Source organism: Mauremys reevesii, linkage group 27, assembly GCF_016161935.1.
Source record: "Mauremys reevesii isolate NIE-2019 linkage group 27, ASM1616193v1, whole genome shotgun sequence".
Lineage (NCBI taxonomy): Eukaryota > Metazoa > Chordata > Testudines > Geoemydidae > Mauremys > Mauremys reevesii.
Window position 1 is genome coordinate 2880950 of NC_052649.1, and position 23981 is coordinate 2904930.

At 58.9% G+C, this 23981-nt stretch overlaps 1 protein-coding gene across 1 annotated transcript in view; it reads left to right on the forward strand.

Annotated features, from left to right (window-relative positions):
• PPP1R9B (protein phosphatase 1 regulatory subunit 9B) overlaps nucleotides 1-23981 on the forward strand; it is an 84328-nt gene that overhangs the window by 25543 nt on the left and 34804 nt on the right. The window contains exons 3-10 of the mRNA XM_039516266.1: nucleotides 2009-2129; nucleotides 7709-7813; nucleotides 10855-10990; nucleotides 13546-13698; nucleotides 14650-14703; nucleotides 15625-15854; nucleotides 17567-17663; nucleotides 19204-19255. Coding sequence (XP_039372200.1) covers nucleotides 2009-2129; nucleotides 7709-7813; nucleotides 10855-10990; nucleotides 13546-13698; nucleotides 14650-14703; nucleotides 15625-15854; nucleotides 17567-17663; nucleotides 19204-19255 — 948 coding nt within the window. The remainder of the gene's footprint in view (nucleotides 1-2008; nucleotides 2130-7708; nucleotides 7814-10854; nucleotides 10991-13545; nucleotides 13699-14649; nucleotides 14704-15624; nucleotides 15855-17566; nucleotides 17664-19203; nucleotides 19256-23981) is intronic.

Below are 23981 nucleotides of genomic sequence, written 5' to 3' on the forward strand. Positions count from 1 at the left end.
TCTGCACGTGTACCCCTCCACACACACTTGCATGCATTCATACACCCTGGTTCACACACATAGCCTGCACCCCACTCATGCACACATTCCACTGTACACTCCCAGTTCACACACATACCCTACTTGCATCCGACGAAGTGGGTATTCACCCACGAAAGCTCATGCTGCAAAACGTCTGTTAGTCTATAAGGTGCCACAGGATTCTTTGCTGCTTTTACAGATCCAGACTAACACGGCTACCCCTCTGATACTTGATACCCTAGACTGTCACTCATACACACACACCACTGCACACACACACCAGTTCTCACACATATCCTGCATACACACACACACACACACTGAACGCTCACTCATACACGCACCCCAGTTAACAGACATACTCTGCACACTCACTCATACACACACACCACTGCACACACACACCAGTTCACACACATATCCTGCATACACACACACGCACAGCCTGAACACTCACTCATACACGCACCCCAGTTAACAGACATACTCTGCACACTCACTCATACACACATATCACTGCATACACACACAGCAGTTCACACACATACCCTGCATACACACCCACCCACCCCAGTTCACACACATACTGTGCACACCCACTCACTGAGTGTAAGTGAATGCACTAGTGAAAGGCTCTCTCTCTGCCCCTGTGGGATGCTCTGAGAAGCAGGCCAGGGTAGCTCTGAGATGGCGTCTGCCCAGCAGGCAGCAGCTGGTATGAACGCAAACAGGATGCTGCGGTGCTTTCAACGGGAGAGAGACGGCACGTTGGCAAGCCTGTGTGTGGTGCATCGGTGCCTCCCCCTCTCAGCACTGAGCTCGCCCTGGGAGGGATCGACAGGGAAGAGGGTTTGAGGTTGGGGTCGGACTCACGTGTGGAAGATCCTGGGAGGAAGACAAGCTGGAGGGGGCTTGACTAAGGGATGAGGCTACTAGGGGGATCAGTCCGCAGCAAGGGGCGCATGGGGGAACCAAGCAGCTGGAGGAAATGCTGCCACCCCGGCTGGAGGGACCTGTGTCATTGGGCTGCAGGGGGTCAGGTTAGCAGGGGTGGAGAATGTTTGCAGCACTGGTCGGTAGCTAAGATCCGTGCCACAAGGGGCACTAACCCACGTGTTTCTGGACATAAGCCAATCCCCTGGGGGTTGGGGATTTGCATCCTGGCAAGGCACAGGGGACGGGAAATCTCGCCTCGCTCTGAAGCATCAGGCGCTGGTTGCTAATGGAGGCAGGATACTGGGTGGATGGGCCGGTGTTTGGATCCTGTCGGGCTACGAAAGGGAATGTTGTGACGTGTCTTACGGTAGAACCCGGAGGCCCCAAGCGAGATCAGGGCCCCACTGGGCAGGGCCCTGTACACCCAGAGTGAGAGACAGACCCTGCCTCCAAAACCCTACAGTCTAAAGAGACAAAGGGTGGATCTAGACCTGGCAAGGGCCAGGTTCCCCAGTTCAGCCCTATGAGCCTGCCCTGCCGGGCCTGGGTTCTAAGCACACAGGAGGTGTGAAACCCGGCTAGCTGGCCCCAGACTCTGATCTTGCAGGGAAGCCAGGCTATGGGGCTTTGATGTGCCGGCGGGTGTGATCTGGCACTGCCCGTCCTGGGCGCTCTCCTTCACACCGACGCGTTCCTTTGGTTTCCTCTCTCTCACACAGTCACTCACCCTCCCACGCGTGCTACCGCCCGTAATTTAGCTGCCATCTGTCCCTGCCTCTCGCTGCAACAAACACTGTTCTTCTCTCCTGCTACTTCCTCGCTTTCCTCCTGCCCCCGGGGGCGGACCTGGCAAGCGCCGGAGCCCTCGGTGCCAGGCCCCTTTGCCCGTCCCACAGCGGTTGCATCCCTGCTGCCCCGGTGCTCGCCAGCCCCAGTTCACCGGGCGTGGTTGGTGGGGTGACCGGAGAGAGGGGAGAGCGGCGGCCTGGCTCGGAGGCCCCCAGCGGCGGCCCACGCGACCCCATGAGGACCCCGTCTCTCTCTCTTGCAGACTCCGAGGGGCTGGGCATCAGTATTATCGGGATGGGCGCCGGAGCGGACATGGGTCTGGAGAAGCTCGGCATCTTCGTCAAGACGGTGACCGAGGGGGGAGCGGCTCACCGGGACGGCAGGTAATACTGGGGATGGCAGCGACTCTCAGGCCAGAAGGGAGCACTGCAAACCCACAGAAGCTGGCGGCGGGACTAGGAGCCGAATCCAGGTCTCATGAGTCTCAAAACCAGAGTCTTAATCCCAAAACTGAGCATCCTACTGTAATGCTCAGCTCCAGAATACACGGACCCCCGCCCCCTCCAACGCACACGCTTACCTATCAATCTGGTTGTTCCCTTCACTCCCAGCAGGGGGCGCTGTAGGGAGCAGGGCAGGAGCACTAGCTATGGGGGGTGGAGCTCTCAGCTACTCCAGTCCCCGCCTCTCCCAGCAGGGGGCACTGTAGGGAGCAGGGCAGGAGCATTGGCTGTGGGGGGATCTCCCAGCTACTCCAGTCCCCGCCTCTCCCAGCAGGAGGCGCTGTAGGGAGCAGGGCAGGAGCATTGGCTGTTGGGGGCTCTCCTGGCTACGTTCAGTCCCAGGCTCTCCCTTTTGGAATTATTGAAATTTTGGCTGCAGACAGTACTTTGTGTATTTTGTAACTGATCCTAAGGGCGTGGTTGGGAGCTTGTGTATATTGCACACCAGTCTGCTGGTGTGCTTTGTGTGTGTGTGTGAAGGGGTGGGCTGGCTATCGCTGTATCTATCGGCTTTGCGTTGCTCTTTATTTAGCTTTGTGGTGTGTGTACACATGCTGCTTTTTGCATTGTGTGCTAGTTGTGTTAGTGTGTATGAGGCACTATGTGTGTGCGTGACAGTAGTTGTGTGTGTGTGTGTGGAGCTTGTGAGTTGCAAATGAGTTGCTCACAAAGCCCTGTTGTGTTAATTATTCAATGTACCTAGGCTGCTTGTGCCTGCAGTCTGAGTTGTGTACCATTGGCATGGTAGACAAGCCTGTGTGTATCCCTGTTGTGCATATTGTTCTGTGTATATCTATGCTGGTTGTGTGGTTGTAGATGCAGAATTGCCAACCCCCAAGCATTCCAAAATCGCTATCAGGCCTCCAAAAATCATGAAATTGGCTTTAAAGTCATGAGATTTAAAAAAAAAAAAATTCTTATTTTGGGCTTCTTATTGGCCTCCTTGTTTTGAGGCTGAGGGGGTGAGAGTAGCATTTTCAAGCTCTTCTCTGCAACTGGAGGAGCTAGAAATTCACTTTGTTGTTAAAAATGACATTCAAACACAATCACCTGACTCCAGGTGCTGGGGCTTTCAAAAAGAGAACTAACTCCTGCAAGACTCGGCACTGTAGCCTCGGTGTTAGCGTGTGCTGTGGCTGCTGCACACCGTGTTCTCCATGTGCTCCTGGTGAGTTGCGGGGCACGTGTCTGTGTGTTTGCGGTTTGCATCTGTAATGTATTTCTGAATTCATTTCAATGGTGCTGACGTGGAGGGCTTCACCATACGCATAAGGGTCTCTGGGGCGAGCTCAATCAGACAATTTTTTCCCAGCCTACTTCAGCGCAGGCCCAAACAATCAAATGCAGGAGGGTCTCGGATGGGTTGCCACTGACACCTGTGCAAAGTGGGTATGTTCTGATCTCTGGCTGCCTCGCAAAATTACCAGTGTGTGGGGACACCGACATGGATTTAAACCGAGTTTATAATGGGTCAGTAAAGCTAAACCTACATAGGCCAGCTATAAAGGGATGGCAACTCAATCACACACTAGTAGACAACGCACACACGCACATAAACACACAATATGCACTCACCCCATTTGCAGGTAAACACCTCGAGCCATGTACCAATACACCGAGAAACCCATGCAACCCCCCAGTGCAAACACAGCCACACACACACACACACACACAGAGAAAAGACATGCTCATGCTCCAACACATCCCCTTATGTTCACACACACGCACATCCTCAGAAACACAATCACAACCACAGAAAGCTGTACCGGTTTTGACCAAACCAGAGTGGCCGCTGGTAGACCAGCTCTCGCTTTGCACGGGGGTCCATGGTGAAACGAAGGACGGGGACAACAAGGGATTCAGCCCAGAGACAGAATCAGGCCCTTTGTGTCACACACCCGCCGGCATTGGGAAATCACAGCGAGTTTCACAATGAAAGGTTCTGCAGAGCGAAGGGGAAACGTTGTTTAAAATGGAGACACACACGTCAGTCTCAGTGGCCGGATCAGATTAGCCAGTGGGGGGCTGTCTGTACGTGTTATGTGGTGTGTTTGTGTGCAAGTGTGTTAGCGGGGTTGTATTAATATGCATTTGTCCCCGTTTAGGCAGGAGCTGTGGACTGCCATTTCAAGTGCCAGGTCACCACGCCACTCACTCAACTTCAGCTTGGCTCTGTCATGGTCTCGATAATACTTAGTCCGGCCAGGAGTGCAGGGGATGGTCCCTTCCAGTCCTGCGATTCTACGATGCTACGACTGGGCCGAGCCAAACCCGAGTCCGCTGTGACCTGGTGCTTAAAAGCGGCTGACGTGCCTCCCTTCCCCTCAGCTCCGCAGCGTGGTATATGTGTGTGTGTTTGTTGCTGAGTCGGTATTTGTGCGACTGTAAGCGGAGGTGTTTGCACAGGGGTGTGTGTTTCTGTGGGAGTGCTTGTGTAGGGGTGGGCGTGTTTGCATGGGGGGGCTGTCTACATAGGTATGGGTGGGTGTGTATTTGTGTATGGGTGTGTGTTTTATGTACGTGGGTGTGTCCGTTGTGTTTCTGGGTGTGTTTGTGCACTGGGGGGTGCATAGGGGGTGTATGATGTGCACGGGTGGGTGTGCATTTGCGAATGGGTGTGCGGGTGTTTGTGTGTGGGCGTGTCCGTTGTGTTTCTGGATGTGATTGTGTACTGGGGGTGCATAGGGGGTGTATGATGTGCACGGGTGGGTGTGCATTTGCGAATGGGTGTGCGGGTGTTTGTGTGTGGGCGTGTCCGTTGTGTTTCTGGGTGTGTTTGCGCACTGGCGGGTGCATGCCCAGAGCAGGGTGCAGACAGTGGACGGCTGTAGAAATCTGAGCCCCGGTAATTAAGCCGACAGGAGAAAGTGGCTGGCAGGGAGTGTGAGCTCCTGGCCCCAGGCAGGGACTCTGCGGGGAGCCGAGAGGGCTCTGTGTGTGTGTTTTCCATCCGCTGGGGCTCTGAGGTGAGAGAACATCCCAGGCTGGGGTTTGGGGATCTCAGGCCGGGCCTGGGGTACACGGGAGCTCCCCAGCACTGCCTGATGCCTGGGCCCCCTCAGGGGTGTCACTGCCCTTGCTGGGGGCCGCCACTGGGACACCCCCCTCCAGTACCAGGGAACATCACTGACCTATACGAGGGTTCCCGGCTCAGCTACTCCCCCATTCTGGAGCCATGGCCCGAGCCCCCGCGCCCCACTCCAGGCCGGGCTAGGGCTGGCAGATCTGTGGGGTCGCCATGTGCCCCCCTCTCCCCAACTCTCTCGGTCTCGTGAGTGAAAGGGGGGGAGTGCCTCCGGGGTGAGGTGGGGGATGGGGCTGGCTTTACAATTTGGGACTCCCCCAAGGAGGCTGTTCTGGGAGGCCCCCCCCCCCATCCTAGCCGGCTCTCCTGCCCCACACATCCTTCCCAGACCAGCCTGATCCAGCCCTGCAGTCCAGGGCCGATCCGCCCCTCAGCTCCCCCTTGGGCCGCGGGCTCTGGGGCTCCCAGATACCGCTTCTCCCTGGAGGGGACACAAGGATGCTGTACCCTCGTGAGGCGGGGCGGTGGGAAAGGGCCGGGGTGCTGGCATGGCTGGGGCATGGGGGGCGCAGCTTGATGGCAGGTTCACCCCCTCTGCTGCCAGGCAAGCTTGGGGCCCAGTACGGTCCTGGCACCATCTGAGAGCCTCTCCGCGGCCTTGCTCTGTGTGCGCCGCTTAATCTAGCAACCGGGAGTTTCCTCCCCTGACCGCGCTGGCCATCCCCGGCTTCCTGAGCACGGGGAGCAATGTTCCTTCCTCTTTCCACTGCGCAGAGAAATCTCCCATTAACCCTTGCCAGTGTGGGGAGGAGGGGCCAACCCCAGAGCCAGGGGCCCTGTTGGAAGCGGGAGGCACAGCACTGGGGTGATTTAGCTGCAGTTACGCTATCGGGGAAGGGCAATTGGCCCTCATGCTTCAGGGCATCATCTGACCGCCAGCCGGGCACGGCTCAGGAAGGAAATCTGCCTACAGGGCAGTATGGGGGGTTGATTTTATGCCTTCCGGTGCAACATCCATAATTGGGCACTGTGGGAGGCAGGGTGCCAGACTACACGGAGAATTGCCAGCTTTGGTGTGGCAGGAGACACGACGGTGAATTAGACGGGTCAGTGATTTGATCCCATATTGCAGGTGCCAGGATACGGGACTGGATGGGCCAGTGGGCTGATCCTGGAACAGGAACCAGGATAGGGGACTGGATGGGCCAATGGGCTGATCCTGTAACAGGAACCAGGATACGGGGCTGGATGGGCCAATGGGCTGATCCTGGAACAGGAACCAGGATACAGGACTGGATGGGCCAATGGGCTGATCCTGTAACAGGAACCAGGATAGGGGGCTGGATGGGCCAATGGGCTGATCCTGGAACAGGAACCAGGATAGGGGACTGGATGGGCCAGTGGGCTGATCCTGGAACAGGAACCAGGATCCAGGACTGGATGGGCCAATGGGCTGATCCTGTAACAGGAACCAGGATAGGGGACTGGATGGGCCAGTGGGCTGATCCTGTAACAGGAACCAGGATAGGGGGCAGGATGGGCCAGTGGGCTGATACTGTAACAGGAACCAGGATAGGGGGCTGGATGGGCCAGTGGGCTGATCCTGGAACAGGAACCAGGATAGGGGACTGGATGGGCCAGTGGGCTGATCCTGTAACAGGAACCAGGATAGGGGACTGGATGGGCCAATGGGCTGATCCTGTAACAGGAACCAGGATAGGGGACTGGATGGGCCAATGGGCTGATCCTGGAACAGGAACCAGGATAGGGGACTGGATGGGCCAATGGGCTGATCCTGGAACAGGAACCAGGATACGGGGCTGGATGGGCCAATGGGCTGATCCTGGAACAGGAACCAGGATAGGGGGCTGGATGGGCCAGTGGGCTGATCCTGGAACAGGAACCAGGATAGGGGACTGGATGGGCCAATGGGCTGATCCTGTAACAGGAACCAGGATAGGGGACTGGATGGGCCAATGGGCTGATCCTGGAACAGGAACCAGGATAGGGGACTGGATGGGCCAATGGGCTGATCCTGGAACAGGAACCAGGATACGGGGCTGGATGGGCCAATGGGCTGATCCTGGAACAGGAACCAGGATAGGGGACTGGATGGGCCAGTGGGCTGATCCTGGAACAGGAACCAGGATAGGGGACTGGATGGGCCAGTGGGCTGATCCTGTAACAGGAACCAGGATATGGGACTGGATGGGCCAATGGGCTGATCCTGTAACAGGAACCAGAATACGGGACTGGATGGGTCAATGGGCTGCCCTAGGTTGGCAAGAGATCCGGGGGGGTTGGGAGGGCACCATCAGCTCAGACAGCTTGTGGGCCTGTACTGATCTGGAACACTGCCCCCAAGCCCACCGCACCCTCTGCCAAAGGCCCCTCCCTCCCTTTCCGAATCTCACTCGCCTTCTCCCTCCCATAGGATCCAGGTGAACGACCTCATCGTGGAGGTGGACGGTACCAGCCTGGTGGGCGTGACCCAGAGCTTCGCGGCCTCGGTGCTGAGGAACACGAGGGGCAGAGTCCGGTAGGGGAATGGGGCGCCGCCTGCTTGCCATGAGCCGGGAAACGCGACAGTCGGGGGGCCCCGGGGGAGCAGACCACCCCGCTCCGAGCCCGGCTGGTGGGCGCCCCAGGGGAGGCTGTGCTGGGATTTGCCACTTCCTGCCGCCAGCCAGCGAGGTGGGGTCTTTGATCTTCCCTAGTCTGGCCCCCTGGCTGTAAACGTGGTGGCTCCACCCACTTCTGTGTAGTGTTTGCTCCCCAGTGGGGTGGGAAGGGTATAAAAGGGGGTGATGCTGTAGCCAGGCCCCGCCCACTCTCCAAAGCCCTGCCCCACAATTCCAGACCAGCTGGGTTTTGCTTTTTCAACAATCATCAATGACACAGTTCACCTTGTAAATGGCATCATTACACTTCAGAGTCAACGCACCCCACTGCAATTCACGGGGGCTGGTTACACCTCTCCGAGGCCAAGCTGAAAGGTGAATCTAAACTGCCCTGCCCTTCTCCCCACCCTCTTTAGCGTGTAAACGACACTACCACAGGCGAAGCTGCTGGGAAGGGCTTATAGCGGCCAGCGCCGGGTGGTCCCGTCCTCCGCCTGTTTCATTTTACTGGAGGCAGGAACGTGGTTGGGTTTGATTGTCACCCGCTACTAGGATCCTCTGCTTGTGCCATCCCAAGGGGTCGGGATGCCACAACCAGGAAGGTGGACTCCACCCTGCCAGCACCCTGGTAGCCATGCTGGCACCAGCGGGGTTGTGCCTGCGGGGAGAGGGGAATCCAGCAGGCCTGGGAATACGGGATTGCTTTGAAATGGACATTGCTCCAGCTTTGGGTCCAGCTCCGGGAGGCCGGGGCCCAGCACAGGCGACGGCCGAGATTCTGTGCTGGGCCTCCTGGAGCAGGGCTGCCTAGGCCTAGTGCTATCCCTCCGCATGGGGTGGGGGGTTGGGATTTCACGCCCCATTCAAACACCCTCCATGGCCTGCCGAGACCCAGACTCAGTGCCCCAGGAGCTGAGTGTGACAGTCAGGGATTCCCCTCTCTGTGCCCGTGTTTGCCACACGCCCCACTCTGGGTCTGCCTGTCGTAACAGCTCCAGATCTGTCCCCCCCGACTGTGTATCTCCTACAGCCCCATAACATCTACTGTGCACCCCATGGCACCCCACTGTCTATCTCCTACAGCCCCATAACACCTACTGTGCACCCCATGGCACCCCACTGTGTATCTCCTACAGCCCCATAACACCTACTGTGCACCCCATGGCACCCCACCGTGTATCTCCTACAGCCCCATAACATCTACTGTGCACCCCATGGCACCCCACTGTGTATCTCCTACAGCCCCATAACATCTACTGTGTACCCCATGGCACCCCACTGTGTATCTCCTACAGCCCCATAACACCTACTGTGCACCCCATGGCACCCCACTGTGTATCTCCTACAGCCCCATATCTACTGTGCACTCCATGGCACCCCACTGTGTATCTCCTACAGCCCCATAACACCTACTGTGCACCCCGTCGCACCCCACCGTGTATGTCCTACAGTCCCATATCTACTGTGCACCCCATGGCACCCCACTGTGTATCTCCTACAGCCCCATAACATCTACTGTGCACCCCATGGCACCCCACTGTGTATCTCCTACAGCCCCATAACACCTACTGTGCACCCCATGGCACCCCACTGTGTATCTCCTACAGCCCCATAACATCTACTGTGCACCCCATGGCACCCCACTGTGTATCTCCTACAGCCCCATATCTACTGTGCACCCCATGGCACCCCACTGTGTATCTCCTATAACCTCTAGTGCACCCCATGGCACTGCACTGTGTATCTCCCATGACCCTGATAACCTGCACTGCACACCCCATAGTAATCCACTGTTTAGCTCCTGTAGCCCCATAAACTCCACTGTGCCCCCCATAGTCCCCCACTGGGTATCCCCTGGAAACCCCAGGGAACATCCCCAGTGCATCCCGGAACATGGGTAACATCCCAGACCACCCCCACACTCCTCTCTCCCTCCCATCGCACCCTGTCCCTGCCCCTCGGATCCCCTCCCACGACCAGCAAGGGGCCTGCTGGGTGAAAACCCAGCATCCCCCCGCACCAGGAGCAGGCCGAGGCGGGCAGGCTGTGGGAGCGAAAGAGGAAGTGGGCGATGCTTGGAGCAGCTGAGGGGAAGCATGGGCCCGCGGTGTTTCCGCCTCGCTGCAGGGCTGTTTGCAGGAGGGCCCTGCTGACCCCTTTATCTCGCCCCGAGCATCTCAGGCTCCGCCCTTCCTGGCCGGGATCAGCGCGAGGGGCCGGGGGCCGCCCTCACTCTGCGCCCGACACCCGGCTCCGGATGTTTTCGCTCAAATATCTATTTTTAAAATAATCAGCCTAAAATAAACCCGCCCACCAAGGCAGCGACGTCAAGCCAGCGCAGCCGAGCCCGGAGCGCAAACCTAGCCCATGCCCGTCCCTCCGCACCCACGAGTGGGGCCGAGCCCACCAAGGCATGGGCGAGGCCTGATTGGTTGGGGGGGGTCGTGGATGGGGGGAACATTTGCACCTCCTTGTAAGCGGGCTGGACACTGCAGTCAGGTGGGCAAGGAGATTCCAGCGGGTCTTACCCTGAGGCCTGTTCCCATCCCAGCTTTCATGGGTAATGGGGAGGAAATGAGATCCTGCCATAGGCTGGTAGTGGGGGGGTGGTCCTGCCCCCCTGAATCCCGGCTTCACCCCCCCCCCACCCTCTAAAAGCCCTGAGGGGTGAGCATCCAACAGGGTGGGGAAAGGGGTCGGCAGCTGACGGTGGTGGGCAATGGCTGGGCACAGCACGAGGCCTGGCTCTCTGCTGCTCTGCCCCGGTCCCGGCGTTGAGAGCCGTGCGGAGCGGGTGCGAAACGTCACCCGCCCCCCGCGGCAGCCTCGCTGCAGACGCAGGGGAGAGGCACAGGGAGGAGGACGGGGCCTGCTGAGATCAACCAGCAGCAGCTCTGCCTCCGGGGCACAGGGGTCCTCCTAGGCTGACCCGCTGGCCTCGTGTCCGTTCCTGTCGCAGGTTCCTGATCGGGCGGGAGAAGCCGGGCGAGCAAAGCGAGGTAGCCCAGCTGATCCAGCAGACGCTGGAGCAGGAGCGGTGGCAGCGGGAGATGATGGAGCAGAGATACACCCAGTACACAGAAGAGGATGAAGAAGTAAGAGGGGCACGGGAGTGGCATTTCCCGGTCGCCTTTGGGCAAGGGCTGGAGACCGGAGCACACGCTGGGTGTCCTTGCAATCCCGTCCTCCCCCGCTCCAGTATAGGCCCCCAGGGAGACTCCCCTGCTCCCTGGGGTCAGAGAGGAATCCAGGCCCCAGGGCTAATTAACCCCATACTTAGTTATTCTGCAGTGGCACCTAATGGCCTCAACCAAGATCAGAGCCTTCATGTGCTAGGGGCTGTACGTACCCAGAGGGAGAGCCAGTCCCTGCCCCAGAGAGCTTCCGGTCTGAATAGGCAAGACAGACAAAGGGTGGCGGGACTCCCCCCAAGATCACCCACTAGATACATCCCGGGTCTCCTGAGTCCCAGTCCCGTAGCTCTACCCACTAGTCCATACTGCCACCTGTGCAGGTGCACCAACAAACCCACTGATCCTCCAAAGAACCCGTGTCCTAGCTTGGCTGGGGCACCTTCTCGTGAGATGAGGGGGGAATTCAGGCTCCAGGCCCATGCCAATCCAGATGTCCCCATTCCCTGCTCGGCCCCGGCCACTGGCCGTATCCTGGAGGGATTGCCCTGCCCACGGGCATTCACCCTTGTGCTTCCCCCACACACCACACTGCTCCGCATCAGCCTGTCTCCAGGCTGCGGCGGGGCCAGGAGAACTGACTCACCTGCCTGTGTACCAGGAGCCCAATGAGACACCATCGACCTGATTCATTGCCCCTCCTCTCAGGTTGTCATTTGCCCCAGTGAAAAGTGGGGGTGAAACGCCCCGGACTCCGCCTGGAAGCACTTTGCACTGGTGTGAGTGACGCACGAGGTGCAGGGCATTGGAGTATCAGGCCCCTGTGTCTTAATCGCTGGGCGTACTGCCGCAGCGGAGAGAAATGCAGGGTGCAGGTCCCTCTCTCCTGTTCCCAGGGCTGTGCCTGTCTCTCCCGGGCGGCGGAATGTGGCAGCCTCCAGGATTAATGGGCTCTCCTGGCAGGGTCCCTGGTGGGCTTGTGTTGTGTGGGAGAGGAGTGGAAAATGAAGGAATCGCTCCGTTCGAATGTCACGACGTCTAATTATAACTCTCGCTCTTAGCAAGCGCTGTGCAGCAGGAGCTCTCAGAGCACTTTACGATGGAGCGCAGCATTGTTATCGCCATGTGACGCAGGGGGAAACTGAGGCATGGCACGGGGCTGTGACTTGCCCACGGTCACCCAGTGGGCCAGTGACAGAGCCAAACAGACCCAGGCCTCCCCGAGTCCCAGTCAAATGCTCTGTCCAGTAGCACCAGCTCCTTCAGGAAAGCGGCTGTTATTGGTCCAGGTCATCACCTGCAGCATTGACGTCAGTGGAGCAAGCCGGACACCAGCTGGGATCTGGCCCACTCGTTATTATTAAATAATTGCACTGCCGGGATGGGGGGCGCCCTTCAGGGCCTCTTTGTGCTGGGTGCGGGACAGATCTGACAGATCCTACTCTCTCTGCTCCAGTCCCTTCCTGTCGTTAACCGGTCTGTGACACTGGTTGATTTCAGCAGCACACGTCTCAGGGGCCTCCGACAAACATCATCGTCATAAGTTGTAATAATGACGTGTCGAATTACAGCTACTCCCTGCCCCCCCCCCGTGAAATACCCCAACAGACACGACTCCCCCCTCTCTCCTGCCAGCCCCCCCCACCCCCCACACACCCATGGGGATTCTCAAAGCGGCCTAGTGGGATTAGGCACTTAATGCCCATTGAATTTGATTTCAACAGGAGTTGTGTGCCTAAATCACTTAGTCGCCTTTCGAAATCTCGGCCCGAATCAATTCCGCTGCAGGCGCACAGCTGAGCTGGTGGCTAGCGCGTGGGGCTAACCGTCAGGATGTCCTCAGTTCTCTTCCCGGCTCTGCTGCTGAGTCACCTTAGGCAGCTTGCTGGTTGCCTCAGTTTTCCCAGCTGTGAAATGGGGTTCATAGTTCCCTGCTTCTCGGGGGGGTGTTGTGAGGAACAGGGGCGCTGTCTCATGCCTTTGGGAGATTTTTGTTGAGGTCTCCAGCCATTACAAGAGCTAGCACAGTGGGTCCTGGCCACTCGTCACTGTGGGAATAGAGGTAATAACGATTTGTATTCTGGTTGCGCCTGGATACTTCAGCCGAGATTGGGTCCCCGTCGTGCTAGCACTGTGCGCACACACAGGGCAGGAGATTGTACCTGTCCCAAAGCCATCACATTCTGAAGAGGCCCCCGCCCCATGTTACAGATGGGGACCGGGAAGGTGCAGCAGTGGCCCCAGGTATGCAGTCTGGGGTGTTAGCAGCAGAACTGGGACCTGACCCTGAGTGCCAGCCAAGTGCAGAAACCACCAGGCCGCCCTTTGCCTCTGCAGGTTAAGTTTGCACAGGGAGGGGGGCTGGGTTTTAGGGCTCTGCACTAGGGGGCTCTGGGGAGCGGCGGTGGTGGTGAGGGGGTAGCTGCCGGCGCTATGAATGGCTTTGGTCTGGGAGGTGCTAGATTGGGGGTGGCTCGCAGGGAGGAACCTGGCCAAAGCTCCCGGTTCTGTGCCCGCAGACGGGCGAATATGCTACGGACGAGGACGAGGAGATGAGCCCCATGTTCCCCAGCAGCGAGATGGCCATCGAGGTCTTCGAACTGGCTGAGAATGAGGACATGCTGTCCCCCGTCGAGATGGACCCCGAGAAGCTGGTGCACAAGTTTAAGGAGGTAAAGGCGGGGGAAGGGGAGCTCCCCGAAGACGCCCGCAATCGGAGTGCGGGGAGGCAGGAGGGGCGTACGGCAGCAGTGTGAGTGTGTGTGTGCATCGGGGTGTGTTTATTCTTGTGGGAGCGTGTACATGTGTGTATGCGGATGCATATTTGTGTGTGTATGAGTGCACGGGTGGCATCGGTGCATGTGTGTGCCTGGGGTCAGAGTGCATGTGAGTTTGCACCTGTGTGTGTATTCACAAGTGCAAGGCTGTCAGTGCATACTTGCACGTGTCCATGTGTGTCATGGGACAATGGGTATCTGTTCATGCATGGGTGTGTTGCACAAGTGCATGGGTGTGTGTGTTTCAGTGGGGGGGTGGTGCACGCGTGTGATTATTTTTATGCATGTGGTTATGGTGCCCTCTAGTGGCTAGAAGCTCTGTCTGTACGCTCTGTCGAAGGCAGCCCAGCCGCACCCCCCGGGCTGCAGGGTCTAAGCACCGACCCTAGTTCTGCACAGCCGACCCCTCTTCTGGCACTCCGGCCCTGCCAGCCTGATTCTCCTCTCCCACTGGTGCTGCTCCGCTGGGGTCAGGAGAGTCACGGTAATGCAAAGCCAGCTGAGGCTAGAGGAGAACTGGAGCCTCGGCACCTTGTGCTGAAGTGCAGCCACCTCTGAGGTGGAGCACGCTGTTGCATCACCACACAGCAACGGCCCCCGACAGCTGAGGGCAGGGATCTGGTCTCCAGCTGACACTGCGCGGTGTTGTGTGCATGGGGGGGGGGTTCACTGCAGCACCGTGTCATGTACCCCTGGTGGGGGTGTTGCCAGGACTCTGGGGTTCATATCTTGACTCTAAGGGAAATTTACTGCTTGCAAGTGGCCGGGGCTGAGGGCGCCAGGGCAGTGGCTAGGGCTGGCATCTCCCTGACTGCAGGGCGTAACCGCGCCGTTGCTCTCTGTCAGCTCCAGATCAAACACGCCGTCACCGAGGCCGAGATCCAGCAGCTGAAGAGGAAGGTGAGCTGCGGAGAAGGGGCCGTGTGTGTGGTGGTGGGAGGGTCCCCTCCTTGGGCTCCCTGGTCCCGTTAGGCTTCGCCCGCCGGATCCCGGCCAGACTGGGCTGCTGGCACCTCCCTACTCTTCTGTTCCCTCCTTTCCCCTACCCGGCATGGGCTCTGTCTGCTCTGTCGTGGGGTCTTCTGCTTTCCTCCTCGCTCTCAGTGTGCCCCGTTGTTTGCACTGCCCAGTGACGCACAGGCGTGGAGAGACACAACCGCACACGCACACACGAGCACGCACAGACACCCCACCGCACACGCTGACGTCACCACACTCACAATAGCGCACAGCCGCACACACAGACAGAACCAATCAAGCATAATCTCACTCGCAAATACCCCCACGCAACTACATATGCAGCACACAAAGACATACACAAGGATGCACAACCACACACTGAGACAAGCACACGCAGAGCCACAAGCACACACACAGATATATAACCAGGTGCCTAGATAAAACACCACTCAACCAGACACACAGAGAGACAAGCACACGCAGAGACACAAGCACACACAGAGATATACAACCATGTGCAGAGAGACAACAGCACACAACCAGACACACAGAGAGACAAGCGCACACCTAGAGACACAAGCACAAACACACAGACACACAACCCTGCGCTGAGATACAACAGCACACAACCGCGCACTCAACCAAAGGCGCAGGTCCACAGCGCCAAAGAGACACAACACACACCCATACTTCTCCCAACACTCCCTGCTGCTGGGGTGCATGTGCTCCCCCATCTCCTGCCCCATGCAGCCCCTCTCTCCCCAAATGCCCCTCATCTCCCCTCCCCCACCTGTCACCCCCCAGCACAGTCGCCCTTGCCCCTCTTCCCCTCACCCTGTGCGCTGTGGTCTCTGCTCCCAGCTGCAGTCCATTGAGCAGGAGAAGGCTCGCTGGCGAGCCGAGAAGGCCCAGCTGGAGCAGAGCGTGGAGGACAACAAGGAGAGGATGGAGAAGCTGGAGGGTTACTGGATGGAGGCCCAGAACCTGTGCCAGGCAGTGGATGAGCACCTGAAAGAGACGCAAGCCCAGTACCAGACCCTGGAGCGGAAATACAGCAAGGCCAAGCGGCTCATCAAGGAGTATCAGCAGAAGTAAGGCCGTGTTCTCTGTCCCCTGTGGATCTCCCCGATCCCCATCCCCCATGGGCCTCCCAGGACTAGTGATCCCAGATCCCCATCCCCCATGGGCCTCCCAGGACTAGTGATCCCAGATCCCCATCCCCTATGGATCTCCCAGGACTACTGATCCCAGATCCCCATCCCCCATGGACCTCCCAGGACTAGTGATCCCAGATCCCCATCCCCCATGGGCCTCCCAGGACTAGTGATCCCAGATCCCCATCCCCTATGGATCTCCCAGGACTAGTGATCCCAGATCCCCATCCCCTATGGATCTCCCAGGACTAGTGATCCCAGATCCCCATCCCCTATGGATCTCCCAGGACTAGTGATCCCAGATCCCCATCCCCCATGGACCTCCCAGGACTAGTGATCCCAGATCCCCATCCCCCATGGACCTCCCAGGACTAGTGATCCCAGATCCCCATCCCCCATGGACCTCCCAGGACTAGTGATCCCAGATCCCCATCCCCCATGGACCTCCCAGGACTACTGATCCCAGATCCCCATCCCCTATGGATCTCCCAGGACTACTGATCCCAGATCCCCATCCCCTATGGATCTCCCAGGACTACTGATCTCAGATCTCCATCCCCTATGGATCTCCCAGGACTACTGATCCCAGATCCCCATCCCCCATGGACCTCCCAGGACTAGTGATCCCAGATCCCCATCCCCTATGGATCTCCCAGGACTACTGATCCCAGATCCCCATCCCCTATGGATCTCCCAGGACTAGTGATTCCAGATCCCCATCCACTTTGGATCTCCCAGGACTAGTGATCCCAGATCCCCATCCCCTATGAATCTCCCAGGACTAGTGGTCCCAGATCCCCATCCACTTTGGATCTCCCAGGACTAATGATCCCAGATCTCCATCTCCCATGGATCTCTCAGGATTAGTGATCCCAGGTCTCCATCCCCCATGGATCTCTCAGGATTAGTGATCCCAGATCCCCATCCCTATGGATCTCCCAGGACTACTGATCCCAGATCCCCATCCACTTCAGATCTCCCAGGACTACTGATCTCAGATCTCCATCCCTTTTGGATTTCCTGGGACTAGGATCCCAGATCCCCATGCTCTATGGATCTCCCAGGACTAATTATTATCCCAGATCTCCATCCCCTATGGATCTCCCAGGACTAGTGGTACCAGATCCCCATCCCCTATGGATCTCCCAGGACTACTGATCCCAGATCCCCATCCCCTATGGATCTCCCAGGACTACTGATCCCAGATCCCCATCCCCTATGGATCTCCCAGGAATACTGATCTCAGATCCCCATCCGCTATGGATCTCCCAGGACTAGTGGTCCCAGATCCCCATCCACTTTGGATCTCCCAGGACTAATGATCCCAGATCTCCATCCCCCATGGATCTCCCAGGATTAGTGATCCCAGATCCCCATCCCTATGGATCTCCCAGGAATACTGATCCCAGATCCCCAGGATCTCCCAGGACTAATGATCCCAGATCTCCATCCCCTATGGATCTCCCAGGACTAGTGGTACCAGATCCCCATCCCTATGGATCTCCCAGGTCTAGCAATCCCAGATCCCCATCTCCTATGGATCTCCCAGGGATGGGGGTCTGTATCCTGCCCAGTTCAGAGAGTCCCTCGGGTTAGGTGCTGGAGCAGCGGCCGGGCTCTGGCCTCACGGCTCACCCCATCCCTCACAGGGAGATCGAGTTCCTCAAGAAGGAGACGACCCAGAGGCGCGTCCTGGAGGAGTCGGAGCTGGCCCACAAGGAGGAAATCGACAAGCTCCAGGAGAAGGTGGGCACCAAGGACCAGGATACGGGGTTCCCCTGAGGCAGCAGAGCAGGAGATTGCAGAGGAGAGGGGCCCTGGCTATGACTGGACGGCTCGGACGGGGACTTCCAGCGGACCAGAGCTGGCTTTGGCAGGAGCAGGGGGTGGGGCAAGGAGGGGGCTCCATTTGCCTCGTCTGCCTTCTCCATGACACCGTGGGCTTGATTCCCTTTGTGCGATGGGCACTGGGGCACGCCGGATCCTGCGTTGGATGTCAGGGCATGCCGGATCCTGCGTCGGTGCTGGTCACACTGGATCCCGCAGTGGGTCACACCGGATCCCATGCTGGGTGCTGGATCACACCGGATCCAACAGTGGGTCATGCCAGATCCTGCGTCAGTGCTGGTCACACTGGATCCTGCGGTGGGTCGCTCTGAATCCCGTGCCAGGTGCTGGATCACACTGGATCCCACAGTGGGTCACGCCAGATCCTGTGCTGGGTGCTGGATCACACTGGATCCTATAGTGGATCGCGCCAGATCCCGCACCGGGTGCTGGATCACACCAGATCCCACAGTGGGTCACACCGGATCTCATGCCAGGTGCTGGATCACACCGGATCCCACAGTGGGTCATGCCAGATCCTGCGCCGGGTGCTGGATCACACCGGATCCCGTGCTGGGTCCTGCATTGGTGACCAAGTCAAGACTCCAGGGCACTGTTTTGCAGCTGAACATCCGTGTGTGTGTGTGTGCATGTCTGTGAAGAGGGGTTCCCTGCTGCAGAGCATGGGATGGTCAGGCAGCATGGGCCCGTGGGGGGGCATCAGAGGCTTGCACCCCCTCTCCTAGGGCTCCCTGTGCTCACAATGGTTGCTCTGATTGGCCCCGGCTTGGTACCCTGACTTCTCTCTCTCTCTCCGGGGAGTGGCTGCAGCCCTCCGCTGCGGTGCAGGCACAGCGCCCCCCGCTGGGCAGCGTGGGTGCAGGCAGGCAGACGCCCCGGTTGTAGCTCAGCAGGAGACATAGTGACGTTTGTCTGCCCTGCCCCTGCTGTGCTCATGCCCGGTTCCGCAGGGAACGTGGCAAAGCCGCTGCTCCCCCACCCGGGCACACGGAGGGGGAGCTGCTGCTGGAGGGGGCCGAGGTGGGACGCAGGCGCCCCTGCGTCTTGCTGCCCCGCCGGGCTGCAGGCCGGGTGCATTTTCAGTCCCAAGCGGGGGAGAGGGGTCGCGGCACAGGACCCAGGAGGCAGAGCTGGGTGGGCGCGGAAATCGGGCTTCACCCCTTCCTCGCTGCCCCCCCAACCCCCACCTTGGAAGACACTGCCTGGCGTAGAGCAGCTGATGGCTTCCCACAAACCCCCTCCCTCCTCCGCACCCACCCCCTCAGCAGCGACTCCCGGCCTCCACCCCCGCAGCAACCCCCCCATCAGCCATCCCCTTCCCCCCGTCACCTCTCAGCATTCCCCCCACATCCCCCCTCCCGCGCCCCGAAAGCCCCGGCCTCGGGATGGCCCCGCTGTTTCTCTGCCTGAGACGTTTATCCCTTTGTGTGTTTTTCAGATCTCTGAACTGGAGGGGAAGCTGCAGACCTTGAAAATTTCAAACCCGACTTAAAACAAACCCAAACACGAAGCAATCGTTGGGGAGGAGGGACACTTTCTCCTTAACCCCCCCCCCCACACCCCCGTTTTGCCCCTGCTCCTCCCCCACCCTCCCACCCCTTGCCGCCTTCATAGAGGGGTGAGGAAGAGACACGAAATCGAAACCACTATGAAAGGAATAATAATGATCCCGCCTTCCCCCCGGCCTTCCTTTGGGGGGAGAGAGAGAGGGGGGAGGAGGGCTGGGGCTGGGGCTGGGAGAGGGGGGGCTCTGGGATTGGCCGGCTGGGTCCCAGCTGGCCTGGAGGGGGCAGTATGGGGAATGTCTCTGGGACAGGGGACCCCTCGTCAATTTCTGTTCCTCATGTGAGTCTCGTGTTAACTTGATGGATGCAATTTTTGGCGGGGGGGGATTTGTTCTGCCTGTGTATCCCCCCGCCCCCAACACCCACCCACCTCTCCCCACCGAGGAGCCTTTCCGGCCAACCTCCCGGCTCAGGATCGGCGACAGCTCACCCGCCAACCGCGCCGCGTCCTCCCGAGGCCTCCGGGGAAGGGCTTTGCGGGCAGCGCCCCCCATGCAGAGGGGGGGCGGGCGAGCCGGCCCGAAGCTCACACCTTGGCGGAAGGACTCTCTTGGGGAGGCCGGATCTCTTCGTTGGCCCGTCCTCGGGGCAATCCATTGTGCTCTGTGTTTCGTGCGCTGGTGGGAAGCGTGGCTGCGTTTGAGATCTCGGCCCAGTGCCGGGCAGTATCTGGGACCCCCGGAAGGCAGACAAGCGGCTGGCGCTGGGACAGGAGGCCCGGGGCACCGCTGGCAGGGACGGGTGATGCCTGTGGGCGACACCCCGGATAACTTCAGGGCCCAGCGCCTTGGCCTCTCCTCTGAGTCTGCCCCGGAGGATTTCAGGAAATGACAGTGAGCTTCCAGCTGAGCGAACGCCGCCCCAGCCAGCGTGGGGCAGGGGGGAGATCCTGGAGCAGAGACACCCCCACCCCCGGGGAGCAGCCTGCAGGGGAAAGACTTTGGGCATCTGCCTCTTGCCCCACAGCTGGATGGATACAGTGACCCACGGGCTGTGGGGTGGGGCTTGCTCCTTCCCGGGCCCAACACCGGCGCTCGATGGGAGGAAAACCACGACGGGAAGTGGCCCCGGCAGAGACGCTTCTGCGCTTGGCTCCGCAGAGATTGCAGGCTGCGGCTGGCGTTGAGCTGCAGGAGGAGCCGGTGGGAGGGGGCCCGGGGGGTCACGCTGAGTTTCTTTGCTCTGGACGGGAGGGGGAGCAAACGATCCAGACGCAGGCCGTGGGCAGCAGAGTACTGCCCCGAGGTGACTAATTGGGGTCGGACTCGGACTGGCATCAAGCAGTGCACGTGGGAATTGGCACGCTCACAGCACGCACGGGCCTGGCACTGGCACGCTCACACCCATGTGTGGGATGGGGGCACTGGCTCTCACACCCGTGCGCGGGGTGGGGGCACTGGCACTCACACCCGTGCGTGGGATGGGGGCACTAATGCACTCACACCCGTGCGTGGGATGGGGGCACTGGCACTCACACCCGTGCGTGGGATGGGGGCACTAATGCGCTCACACCCATGCGTGGAATGGGGACACTGGCACTCACACCCAGGCACGTGGGAAGGGGCACTGGCACTCACACCCGTGCGTGGGATGGGGGCACTAATGCACTCACACCCATGCGTGGGATGGGGGCACTAATGCGCTCACACCCATGCGTGGAATGGGGACACTGGTGCGCTCACACCCGTGTGTGAGGTGGGGGCACTGGTGCGCTCACACCCAGGCACGGGAAGGGGCACTGGTGCACTTGCATCCATGCATGGGAAGGGGCACTGGTGCGCTTGCACCCATGCACGAGGTGGGGGCACTGGCACGCTCACACCCGTGCATGGGTTGGGGGCACTGTTGTGCTCACACATGCACAGGATGGGGGCACTAATGCGCTCACACCCATGCGTAGGTTGTGGGCACTGGCGCACTCACACCCATGGATGGGATGGGGGCACTGGCGCTCACACCCGTGCGTGGGATGGGGACACTGGCACACTCACACCCATGCACAGGTTGGGGGCACTGGCGCTCACACCCATGCACAGGTTGGGGGCACTGGCGCTCACACCCATGCATGGGATGGGGGCACTGGCGCTCACACCCGTGCGCGGGATGGGGACACTGGCGCTCACACCCATGCACAGGTTGGGGGCACTGGCGCTCACACCCATGCACAGGTTGGGGGCACTGGTGCGCTCACACCCAGGCACAGGTTGGGGGCACTGGTGCGCTCACACCCCTGCCCACGGACATGGCACCCATTTAACCACCCCACCGTCTGACCTAGTTTAGTTCCAGCTGTGCAATTGTCTCACGTCGCCAAAGCCTCAGGCTCAAGCCTCTTTCCTTTCTTTTCATTTTTCTTTCTTTTCCTGCCCGCTCCTGCAGCGCTTCCGTTTCCGCCTCTGGCCCAACGGGCGCTTTTCTTTCGGGCACACGGGGGAGTCGGGGAGGAAGCCCCCAGCTCCCCTTTATTTCTAGGGCGAGGAGAAAAGAGGTAGGAACGTCCCCAGAGCCTTGTGAAAAGTGACCCCTCCGTGTCCCCCTGTGAGCCGGTGGGCGCCCTGTCCCTGCAGAGTTTGGAGGGACGATGCTGCCGAGCTGGGCCCTGGCCCCGATCTCGCCCCCGGCGGGGTGTAGCCAGGCCAAGCGAGAGGCGTCCTGCGTCGCCCGACACACACACACACACACACACACCGACAGGATTGCACGGGCACCGCCGGGAGACGTGTCTTGGGGCCGACGCGGCCCATCCCTCCCCTCACGTAAAGGCCGGATGAGGGGTTTTTTTTAAAGCGATAACAAGAACAAAGGAAAATAAATACGTTTTCAAAACCAAACGATCGCTTTTAAAAATTGTAAATAAAACCCCCCAACCAATCGCAGTATTTATACATGGCCGGGACAATTGTTTTCCTTTGCAAGCTGGAGATTGCCAGGAGTGGGGGGAGGGTTATTAACTCCTCACCCCCACGCTAAGAAGGATCAACAGGGTCCATCCAACCCCTCGCCCTGGGGGCCCTTCCGGGTGTAAACCGGCCCTCGTGCTTGCTGGCACCCCACAAGGCCAAGTCTCCGACGGTGACTGAATGTGGGGGCGTCGGGAGCCAGATCCCTGACCGGGCCGGGCTGGTGTGGAGTTGGGAGCACACTGGATGGGCAGCTCAATGCAGACTAGACCCGCCGGCGAACCCCTCGCGGGATTTGCGCAGCGCAATGGGCTGCCTGTGAAACGGACGGATTAAAAACCAGGAAGGCGGCGTGGGCCAAGGACGCAGGGACATCGGGCGGGATGACAGACCGATGGGAAATTGTCTTAAATTTTTATTTAATCTCCTTACACACGTATCAATGTGTATGTATATAATATATATATATATATGGATGGATGGATTGTTTCTGGTTTTGTATTGCAATGTCCTCGCATCGGATCGTATCAAATACAGGCCCTCGTTGTCCCTGCGGCTCCGTTATTCAAGTGGCTGATCTCATCGGGCACGGGGTGTGGGTGGGATCAAAGGGGGGGGACTTGTGTCTGCTCCCCAGCACCCCCTGGGGCTGGCGTGAGGAGCGGCGTTCAGCCGCCCGGGGCTGGAAAGGCCCCACGTTGTGTGCTCGGCGGTGCGAACATAGTGGGTTCATTTTGGGGGCCGGATGAGGGAGAATCTACCAGGGCAGCGTTCTGCATGGCGGCTTGAGCAGGATGAGTGTGGATGGGGATCAGATTGGTCAGGGGTAGCTATTAGCCGGGATGGGAGGGATGGTGCCCCTCTGTTTGCCAGAAGCTGAGAATGAGCGACAGGGGATGGATCACTTGGTGATGGCCTGTTCTGTTCATTCCCTCTGCGGCACCTGGCACTGGCCACTGTCGGAAGACAGGACACTGGGCTGGATGGACACTCCTGGGCCTCAGTTCTTATGTTCACAGTGTCCGGGGGAGTGTACAGTCAGAGGTCTATATTCCTGCGGTGCCTGCAGAACCTCAGAGTTACTAACACCTCGGGAATGGAGGTTCTTCGTAACTCTGAAATGTTCGTAACTCTTAGGTTTCTTCTTTCAAAAGTTTGCAACTGAACATTGACTTAATACAGCTCTGAAACTTGACTGTTCAGAAGATGCTGCTTTGGGGTTTTTTTAGTAGTTTACGTTTACGGGGGGGTTGGGGGTTGTTTTTTTTCTCTCTGCTGCTCCCTGGTTTCATACTTCTGGTTCCAAATGAGGTGTGTGGTTGACCAGTCAGTTCGTAACTCTGGTGTTTGTCACTCTGAGCTGCTCCTGGATGTTTAAATTCTATAGTTGATGCTCCTCCATCCACACAAGTCCCCGGATCCGTGTCATGATCAGCCCAGGTTCATGGTGGTGCATGTTCTGGGCTGGATGGTATCGGATTAAGGACAGCATGACAAATAACCTCCTATTTCTCCTCCACCCTCCAATGAAACTGAACGGGGAGTCAAAGGGTTGTATAACAAATCATCCCAGGGGATGGTGGGAAGGGAGAGAAGGCCCGGGCACTCCTCAGCAGTATTTGTGATTGGCTTTAAGCTCTCGAAAATCAGGTGCGTGGTTCATTCTCCAGCAGTGCAGCAGATCAGAAATCCCAGAGACACCTCCCCAAAATAGCTCTTCTCGAAAATCTCTTAGCTCAATGTCTCTCAAC